Source organism: Alosa sapidissima, chromosome 1 (assembly GCF_018492685.1).
Source record: "Alosa sapidissima isolate fAloSap1 chromosome 1, fAloSap1.pri, whole genome shotgun sequence".
NCBI lineage: Eukaryota > Metazoa > Chordata > Actinopteri > Clupeiformes > Clupeidae > Alosa > Alosa sapidissima.
In genome coordinates, this window is record NC_055957.1 from 42128378 (window position 1) to 42139515 (window position 11138).

Genomic DNA, 11138 nt, shown 5'->3' on the forward strand with positions numbered 1-11138 from the left:
GATCAGATAAGAAAGAGGTGTGAGAAAAGTCACCCTATAGTGAAACAATGCTGCCCAGGAAAGGTTTCTGTAAATATTGGACCCATATTAGGTCAACATTTGACCTAAATAACTGCAGAATTTGAAACTAGGTTTCAAAAGCCAGATTATTGGACTGACTCTTGAGGTCTTTAAGCAACATCCTCAAATTAAGTTTGATGGGGCAAGGCCATGTTATCTTTGTAAGAGACCTGGGAAATCAAAATCCAGTCACAGTGTTCCGAGGACTTCAAGCATGGTTAAGCTGAATGAATATTTTGGGCATAAGTGTACGTACTTCAAAGTTATCATACAATAATGACAACCAGGAAACTGATTGTCTCAGCTACTGGCTAGATTTGTGCAGGCAAGTGAAATATTTGTTTGGACATCAGTGATTAGTGATCCACAAGAATGTTTCTGAAGGTTGTTTATGTTATTATTAATGGCTAGACTTAGTAGCACCTAGACAATTGAAAAAAACCAAAAACAGAAGTAAACAGAAGTACAGAAATGAAAACAAATTCTGTCATTGTCATTTTAAAACTACATCACTACACATCATAACAAAATCGTTGTGTGGGCAAAGAACTGAACCACACTAGGACATTCTGTAATATATTACAATTGTTATTACAATTGTTATGTCAAAGAGAGCATGGAAACTGTGGGTAAATGAAATATAGGCAGATTTTCCATATTTAGCAGAGCAAATATGCAGATATGCATAAAAGATCATGGCCGGTCTCCTCTTTATGTCTCCTCCAGATATTTGAACAGAGATAGTTCTAAAACCTATCTAAAGTTTTCTGCCCAACTATTTTTGTCTACTCCACTCCAACACACACAACACATAATGTTTATATGTATATAGAATTGTTAATGACCAGTTGCCATGAAACATTTATTGTCCTTCAGTGAATGTAGATAAAACAAAGCAAAACAAAAAACCAAAACATAAATAATGATTTAAGGTTTAATTTTAGGCCTCGAGAAACAAAGAACTACCTTGGTTGTGCAACTGCTCAAATGTGATGGGGCCTGTCCTCACCTAGTGGCAGAACACGCCCCTGCAACCATTCACTGATTTCCTTAGATTCTTTAGTTCAAGCACATTGAGAGAGATATATATAGTAAAGGAATGTGTGACCATGTATGGGCATACAGGAAAGGACCAAGTACCTGACCAGTTAGTTATTAAGGCGAGACACTGCAGGTGAATAGGGTACATTTTTAGCAGATATCACTATGAAACTTCCCCAGTTGATTACTTACTGTACATTAATATGAGAAAAAAATGTATTACAAGTTTTCTGTAATTTAATGTTTACATATGCAAATTAGGAATGATCTAATTAAATATGCGCTAATTTGCCTGCATTTTAAAACATGAAATCTAAGCACTGGATACAGCCACGTTCAAAATGATGTTTTCATTGTGTTCACATATTAGATGGGGGGAAAATACAAAGGGATTTATTGATACAGTGCATACGGAAAGTATTCACAGCACTTTACTTTTTCAAGAAAAGTTGTGCAGCATTGGAAGTCCTTAAGAGTACGGTAACCAAGGACCAAATGTTCACTATGAATGAGATCTAGAGTTCCTTTGAGAAGATGAGAGAAGCGTAAAGAAGGACAAAACAAAGACTGAACTATTTGGCCACAATTCCCAATGGAAAAAACAGTCACTGAGCTGCAGTTTCTGTGATTCTATCCAGTGGCAGAGGATGGACTGTAATCATTTTCATTTACATAGCTGATACTTCAGTTGTACAATACTGTAGTGACATATTGCCAATATACAAACAAGGTGTGTTAGATCATTGACCAAAGTTCCAGAGTTTCCTATACACTGGAGAGTGACATGCAATACATCTGTTTCTTCAAGAAAGGGGTTCCCTGAATGGTTTGTGATAACAGAGTAGGTGTTGCATCAGTCTATCCTTCTCCACCCAAGCTATACGCCATAAAACAAGTGTATAACATGTACGTACATTATAGTCTTAGGCAGTGGCAAAGGGAGCAGCAGCTGGAGAAGGTATAAGGTAGGAGGATTGTTATCAGTGCTGTGAATAAAACAATACATGTAAACAGACTGATTACACTTTTTCAGTTTCATATAATCTATTTTATGTATCAATTTATTTTCCATATTTTATTTTTTCCTAGCTGTCAGTATTATTCAGAAAAACCTGATATCAAGTACAGAACAGAATAGGGTTGGGATGTAATTAAAGTACACAAAGGTGTAAGATTATTATAGACCTTTTTCATATTTCTGTGACACATTTGTCTAAATAGTGTGTGATACGGACCTTTGGCAATTATTATTTGGTTAGAAGACTATTTTCTTGATAACTATGCCAAAATACATGTATCATTAAAACTGACATTTTCAGAACAGAAATGAAAGAAAACAAAGCATAAAAACTTTCATTCTGAGGAAACTGTCCTTATTTTATTTCAGAGTATTAGGGTGTGTAAATAATGTAAATAAATGCCATTCAAGAGGAACAATGACATAATGATTTCCTCTCCATGGCCTTTCATCCCAGTGTTTGCCTATGTTACTCCATTTTAGTCTAAGAAAGTCAGTATTCAAACGCCAACAAAACTCCATGGTACCTCAAACAAACTATGTCAGCGTTTCCGTCTTTTGTGATATGTGTTATTTGTAACTTCTGCTAGCTTTGGCAACACTGTACTCATACAGTCATGCTAATAAAGCACCTTTGAATTTGAATAGGATTTTATGTCAGTGTTGTTATTGGGCTCATGTGTGTTGAAATCCTTTCTGTGGTGTTATTCAGTGCAATTGAAGTGAGCTGAATTTGCCTGTTTGCTGTCTGTGAGACTGAGCTAGCTAGCTTGCTGTTTCCTTACATTTAACAAAGCATGTACTTTATAATTTTTATATTGTCGTAATAATTGTCATAATTCGTAATTCATTCTCACAAAATGTTTGCCAATTTATGATTTTGTTTATGGTAATAGTTTTGTTTAAATAAACATATTTTAAATGTATAGGTTGAGCAAATACATTTTAAGCATATACATGAAATTAAATTAAATTAAATTTGATAAATGTAAAATCAGAAAATCAGACTGATATCTGCTGTCACACATCTGGATACTCTCTATTGAGGAAAACACATTTGAGTAAAAAGTGTCGGGTATGGATTATGTTTGTGAAGATGAAGTGCTCACTAACATATAGATTTGAAAGCATTTGTGAAAAAATTTTAAGAGCAATACACCGTTTGTGTGTATAAAAAATATATAACAACTTTTACTTCAATTTCATTTAGGCCATACAGTAATTGTGAAGACACTTTTGTAGTTCAGGCCATGATTGTGAAGACACTTTTGTGGTTCAGGCCATGATAGTGAAGACACTTCTGTGGTTCAGGCCATGATAGTGAAGACACTTCTGTTCTCCTGTGCCTGTAGATGGTGATGATGTCATCAGCCTACTCTGCGGGTCTCCTCGTGCTGGTGCTGTCTGGGGTGGCTCAGGCCTTTATGCCGGTTGGTGGGGGCACCTCCACCCACGCCACCATCACAGGAAATGCAGTGCTCAGTAAAATCACTGAGGTGTGCCGGGCTGTGGCGGAATCTGAGGGCAGGGAATTCAATCCTACGGTGAGATGCTCCCTCTGTGTGTGTGTGTGTGTGTGTGTGTGTGTGTGTGTGTGTGTGTGTGTGTGTGTGTGTGTGTTTAAACGTATGCATGCAGCAAGTGTGTGTGGGCATGCGTGTACATGTGTGTGTGTGTGTGTGTGTGTGTGTGTGTGTGTGTGTGTGTGTGTTTACACGTATGCATGCAGCAAGTGTGTGTGGGCATGTGTGTGCATGTGTGTGTGTGTGTGTGTGTGTGTGTGTGTGTGTTTACACATACGCATGCAGCAAGTGTGTGTGGGCATGCGTGTGCAAGTGTGTGTGTGTGTGTGTGTGTGTGTGTGTGTATGTGTGCAAGTATAACTGAATAACTAAGAAGTGCGTATGAGTCTATGTCTGTTTTTGTGCATGACTCTCTTGTCGTATGTCTCTGTTGTGAATGATTCAGTGATGATGTCTGGCGTGTGAGCAGTCTGTGCGTCAGTCTACGTCAGAATGTGTGTTTGTGTGTGTGTCTGATCGCCACTGACTTCTTGTGAATCCTTAGGGTTCATCGGCAGAGGAGCTGTTGCGAGCGTGTCTAGGCACGGCCACTGGAGAAGTGTCAGCAGCAAAGTTCCGCACAGCGCTTAACCAAATCTACATGCAGAATGGCCTCGTGGACCGCGACTTAGCCAACAGCCCGGCCCACCATTTCAGCAACGAGGCCTTCGTCCAGGCCCGCACTCTCATCACTGAGGGAACCGTCAGTGTGAAGGCCAATGTCCGCAAGGAGAACTTCCAGGCAGCGAGAGAGACCCTAGGACGAGTCTGCCACACTTTACAAGTAAGGAGAGAGAGAGATTTGGAGAGAGAGAGAGCGCAAAAAAACACAGAACACAGAAAATTTCATTGGATCACACATGAACAAAACATTTTTTGTCACAACTTGCAGCTTACCTGCTTATCTACATTTGCAGGATTTTTACAGCCACAGTAACTGGGTGGAGCTGGGCAACAGAGGTCCCTACATGAACCTCTTCCGACAAGACCTCCCCATTGACAATGTTGCAGGTAAATGTTCATGGGATATGGCATATCAGTGAAACATTGTTCACATATATGAACACCATGAGAAAGTCATAAACCACATGATAAAGATTAGAAAATCTGGGACTGGGACATGCCCTCACTGATTGAGAAATAATTTTGTTGAGATGACCCTAGTTGACAAGCCATGTTGTAAGTGGATCCTCAAGCCAACACCCTACTGATCATATGACCAGGGTACAGTTCAGTGAAATGAACAGTGCTTCCATCAGCATACCCATAATACTGTGTGTGTGTGTGTGTGTGTGTGTGTGTGTGTGTGTGTGTGTGTGTGTGTGTGTGTGTGTGTGTGTGTGTGTGTGTGTGTGTGTGTGTGTGGTTAACAGATATCGATACTCCTACGTGTAATGACTGTGCCAGTGGTACATGTCCAAATCCTCTCTTGCCTGACATCCTGACTCAGAAGAAACTTACCTCAGGATACATGGGTCTACTCTCTGCTACCAAACCTAAAGGTATACTTCTCACACACACATGGGTCATATGGCCAGACACATGAAAAAAATATTTATTTGTAGGGGTGTACACAAAAGTCACGGTTTGGTGTGCACCTTGGTTTTGAAGTCACAGTTCGGTAAATTTTCCCGTAAAGCCCGTAGGTACCACTAATCTAAAATTCACTGACAATATTGCTGATGCAAAACGGGAATAGTATTTTGAAAAGATGTCAAATGTTTTTTCAACGTTAAATGACTAAGCCGACATACGTATGTTCCACCACGTAATATGTTTGTGTGGGAACTCAATGGCCTGCAAGCAAAAAAAGCCTACTGTTTAAATGATTACTGTTAACGACTTTGGTACATTAGGTACACATCTGTATTGAACCTAACGTCCTGTACCTAGACAGTTCGGTACGGATATGCGTACATTTACGCATTCATTTGTCATTACTTTTGGCAAACACTGAGTAAAATTATGAAAAATAATACAAATCTGCGAGAAAGAATTAGCTTGTATGATTTGTGACATTTTTGTAGCCTTAACTGGTATTCCATTTGGACAGCGAGTTGATATCAACCTCAAAATATTTGAAAGCCTAATAAAGTCTGTACAACGCCCTTTATGAGTGACTTATGACTTGTGCAATATGGTTATCAGTGTGGGTGGACCGATAATGGTCCTTTTGTTGATAGGTAAGTGTAGTCACGGAGGGGCATCAGACATGACCAGCACCCAGGTACCCCGCGGAGGCATCAGCAAGGATGAGCGCAGACCAGACAATGCAGTGTTACATGACGCTGCTGTAGCCGTGGCAACACAGGCCACTCTGGAGCTCCTGGAGGACATCCGCGGGGCTGCAGGCAACAAAGAGTTCCTGCGGTAAGGGGGAAGTGACCATGGTGGTGTCCATAACAACCTGACCAGTGCTTGATGCACATCTTATACAACATGTGGAATAATCATGACAGACCGTCTATACAAATTAGTCCACATTCAGTGACAGTCTAGTGGCTAAATTGGCCATATTCCTCCCAGACCATATATTAAATATTATTTTTTGGTTTCAATATACTCCTGTGACAACTTTTTATATCTCACTGCTTCTCTTTGTCCCTCTGTTTTGCCCTTTCTGTCTCAGATTAATGGGCATTGCCCGCTCGTCTGTCCTCTGTTTTGTGATCGACACCACTGGCAGCATGGCTGACGACATTGCAGAGGCAAAGAGGGTCGCCAATAACATCATCGACAGCAAGAAGGGCACAGTTGATGAGCCCTCTGAATACATCCTTGTCCAGTTTAATGACCCTAGTAAGGACCGATTATTGCCTGTCCTTCGGAACCCAATCCAACTTCTCCTTCACTAGTCAAATGGCACTATGTCCAAATGCAATGTATATACACTTGAAAATTCTATATATGCCTGTATAATTACTACTTGACAGATATAGTTATTACATATAATATTTTTTAAAACTAAGCAACACTGCATTGCTGCAAAAGGTAGAATTACTCCAAAGATTGAGATCTTGAGCACTATTCCTGATTTCTTCAATCAATTAAAAAAAAAACACATCAAATGTGTCCACAAATATATAACATTATAAATGTATAATGTAACATTTGTCAGTGCTAATGCATTTTTGTCCGTGTCTGTTTGTGCGTATGTATGTCTGTTTATCTATATGTCTGCTTGTCTATCTGTCTGTTTCTCTCTGTCTGTTTTTGTGTGCACATATGTACATCCCTACAGAATTTGGCCCTCTGGTTAGGACGACAGATCCCGAAGTGATGAAAGAAAAGATCTCTGCTCTTGGTGCCAATGGCGGTGGTGACACACCAGAGATGTGCCTCTCTGGACTTCAGGTAAAGACTGGACATGACCAACACAGAGAGAAAATAAACAACCATTATATCAAACTAATAGATCAAATAAACAACATTTATATCATAATACTTAAAATAAATATATTGGTTAATAGATACAAAATAAATACATCAATCCCAGTTACCAGTAATTTCACATGCACCTTTGTTTCTTTTCCTCATTCTCGTCTATGTCTGGTGTAGCTGGCTCTGACTGGTGCTCCCCCCTCCTCCCAAATCTACATCTTCACCGATGCTCCTGCCAAAGACATGCACTTGGAAAAGACCATCATTGCCCTGATCCGCAGTACAAAGTCAACAGTAAGCTTATTTGATTCAGGTCTTAGAATGCATAGACACTCACAAACACATGAAACATAAAACTCCTCTCCAATCTTCTTCCTGTGCAGGTGAACATTTTCATGACAGCCACAAAGAGGACCTCTAAGTACTCTGGGCGCATCCCCAGGGCAGATTTCCGTGTGTACTATGATATGGCACTGGCCTCTGGAGGACAAGCCATTGAAGTGTCCAAGAGCAGCCTGCCCCAGGCCACAGAGATCATTGTGGACTCCTCCACGTCTGCACTGGTGAGCAGAGCAGTTCCCCCTTCCCTGTGATATTGTGTGATCAAATCACCATGCTAATGCTCAACTGCTGAACAAAAGTGCTGAATAAGGAAGCAGCAGGAAACTAATAGTAACATCCAGAGCCAATAAATTCCTTTTAAAACGCGTAAGAGTTTACAATGGCAAATTTTTGCCTAAGATCAAGAGTTTGTGTGCAGTACAGTCATAACAAATTCAGTCTTCTGTTCACATGGTGTTAATGATCCTCTTTGTCACTGCTTGATTGTTTATGTTTCAGGTGACAATTCTGCAGAGGGCCAGAAACCCTGGCAAAGTAGAGACCTTTCCTTTCCTGCTGGATGAGTCTGTCTCCAATGTGACCTTGTACATCACTGGGACTGCAGTAGCGTTCACTCTACAAAGCCCCACAGGCAAGACAATGCGTTTGTTGAGCCAACATTAGTCTGTAGCAGACTGTACCAAACCAGATGCAATTCTAGAAGCATTGTGCTGGATAAAATAGAATAGATAAAATAGCTAGCATGATGTTACTCTCTCACATGGACACAGCACTTGAATAATGATATTCTGGTGGTATTTTGTAATATGATTGGCTGTTGAGCTCAGCCTTTCGCTAGTATTGCAGACTGCGGCTTTAAACGATTTCTTTGTCTTGTCATAGGTGTGTCTCAGGGTTCGACAGAGACCACTGGACCTTTGGGAACGATTAATACCGTGGGCAATCTGAAACGAGTCAGGCTCAACACCCTAAACCAGACAGGATTATGGGAAATCCACATGAACAGTGGGAATGCCTACACTGTCAAGGTCACCGGTGAGTTTCATTCAACAGCTGAGTTTAGTCGTTTACAGCGTCCCCCACTGTTAATGCTTCATAGTGAGAATGGGAGAAATCACAAGCCGCAAGAGAAGCCACACATATGTATGTGCGCTTCTTTGCTTTGTGCATATGTGTAGGTTATGTGTTATGCATCTACAGTGTGTTTTTTTTTTTTATCCGCAGGTCAGAGTACCGTCACTTTTGTTTATGATTTTGTGGAGACATTCAAAGGGCCTCACCCAGGGTATGGAGTCATTGATGGACGCCCACTGGCAGGTAGGACGGGTCATCACCACCACTCATTCCTGTGACATTATTATTAGAGAGCAGCACTTGGAACAGGATTCACTTTGATCCCTTTCTGTTATCCCTCCCTTGTCTTCCACCTTCCGTTCTCCATTGCTCCTGTCAGGCTCGCCAACCAAACTACTACTCACCCTCACTGGCCGACACGGACCCGAGAGTCTGAAGGTGATGGAAGCAGCACTGGTGGAGGTGTCTGGCTCAGGTGTGGCCAATGGAACAGTGGAGGAAATGGGAGGTGGCAACTTCCTGGTTTCTGTGAACAGTGCCCCGGCAGGCGAGTTTGTGGTTCTCCTGAAGGGGAAGGACGTTTCCACCTCTAGCCGATTCCAGAGGCAAACCACCACACAGATGTCTGTGACTCCAGTGTCAGTCAAGGTGAGTGGTATTTGCTCTACACCATAAGGTGGGAGTGGGGTGGGTCACTGTGTTGTTTACATGACTGTCAGTTGTACCTGAAAGGTGTGGAGTCTTTAATGAGGAGTCTTTAAAAGCCCACGTGTTTTGCATTATTAAGCTACTGCCTGTCTAAAATTCGATATTATGTCCTGAATGTGTGGCCAGTTCACACTGTCCTGACACACTGACTTAGTGACTTTAAAATCACTCATTATTGAACGCATCTTTATCATATGTTACATGTTATGTTGTCTGTACTGCAGGTTGTAGCTGACAACAATATGGAGCCAGGAAAATCACTTGATATACCATTCACCATCAGCACCAGTGTGCCACGGACCAAGTTCAACATCCGTGCAAGAAATGACAAAGATTTTCCCATGACATACCCTAACAGGTGACATAACAAGTTAGCATAATACAACAGTAATATGCTTACAATAGTATTCTTACATAATGATAATTAGCCTATTTGTCTCATCTTTGGATTTACAAGATTCTTAATTACAAGCATAACTTCACAAGCTTTATTCCCCATCACATGATTCACAACAAGGCAATTAGCCCTTTGTGTGATATGGAACTAAGAATTAGTGGTGAATTTCCAACGAATTTGGATGCATCGTGGGCGTGACTGCCATATTTATAGTCTCTCTGTATTCACAGCATTGTCAGTGGGAGCAGATCCACAGCTGAAGGGACCCTGGCCATCACTGCCCCGACCAACACTGCTTCAGGCACTGACATCACTCTGACCATTGATGTCGAGTCTGATGGAACCTCTGACTCAAACTACGCTGTGGTACGGCTCTCTGTGATCAAAAAGGTGACAATTGCACAGTGAACAGTCGTCTTTCACAAAGGTTTTCTTTGTTGGCCATTCTATATATTATACCAGTATTACAATTAAACTGTAAAATAAATGCTTTGAAATCTACTGTCACATTAGTTTGCAACACTCTTGTACTGTAATTAAAAATGGCACATTGTCCACAAGCACTGTGAACATTGTAGTGACACTGAAAACTGACTTTGGCTTCTGTCATTGTCCAAAAGGTTACAGATTTCACACCACCAGAATGTAATATGTTCAACATCAACAACAGCTGCCCAACTGACTGCAGAAACGCTTCATGGCACGCCACTGTTAACATGACTGATGGCAATGGCACAGGAGTCGAGAAGGTCTGGATACAGGAGGGCGACGTTTCTCACTCTGCAAATGAGACTGAGCATGGCGGCGTAACGGTGATCCAGTACTTCTGCCAAATTTCCTGCTGCACCCCCAACCTGAAGGTGTCGGTCACGGACAAGGAGGGCAACGTTGGCACGTGCTTCCACTCCATCAGGTCGACCACCACACCAGTCCCCTTCACCACACCCAATGGCGGACCACCCTCCCTGGGTTTGGCAGTGCCACTGTGGATATGCCTGCTACTCTATGCCACTGCCATAGTCTGAGATTTAGTCCCACTCTTGCATTAAAATTGGCATATGAGCACACCAAAGAGGGGTTGGATTTTATGTTGTTTCATATGGTTCAAATTGAATACTGCAACCAACCAGTAAAGGTGTGACCTTTAATGCTCAGAAGTTGATTTAGTAATGCCACCATCTTGGCACTACATCCTACAAATGCTGCCAATATACTGTTTGTGTGAAAGGTGGAGACTCACCTGCACACAGTTCATTGAATTATAATTATTTTCTGCACTAACACATTAAACAGTATGTACAATCAATGTGTATGCAATAGTGTTAGATATTCTGTTTCTGTAATTTAGTATACTAACTATTCGTATATACTTACTTGCTATTAAACTGATTTTCTTTTCTATCCCATGTTATTACAGTTAATAAATTAGACTGCAGGACACATACTGTAAGTTTGACTATTTGATGATGTGCAAAAACATGTTTTAATACTACAACACATTGTAATAAAATTAATTAGGGCTGAGGGCACACTGACTGACTGATACCATGAGTGA

General features: G+C 41.0%; 1 protein-coding gene across 2 annotated transcripts; it reads left to right on the top strand.

Annotated features, from left to right (window-relative positions):
* Window positions 1–1977: 1977 nt before the first annotated feature.
* vwa11 (von Willebrand factor A domain containing 11) lies at window positions 1978–11118 on the top strand. Of its 2 annotated transcripts, none has more exons than XM_042101628.1 (17): window positions 1978–2066; window positions 3472–3663; window positions 4187–4465; window positions 4599–4692; window positions 5055–5183; window positions 5865–6051; window positions 6311–6480; window positions 6923–7035; window positions 7240–7356; window positions 7446–7625; window positions 7903–8035; window positions 8287–8439; window positions 8629–8721; window positions 8858–9126; window positions 9411–9544; window positions 9814–9973; window positions 10204–11118. In XM_042101628.1, exons 2-17 carry the CDS (start codon window positions 3472–3474, stop codon window positions 10606–10608), a joined length of 2808 nt encoding a protein of 935 aa, XP_041957562.1. In that variant the 5' UTR covers window positions 1978–2066; the 3' UTR covers window positions 10609–11118. The 2 variants fall into 2 exon arrangements, with proteins under 2 accessions (XP_041957562.1, XP_041957570.1); XM_042101636.1 differs by having other exon boundaries at window positions 2041–2059.
* Window positions 11119–11138: the final 20 nt, after the last annotated feature.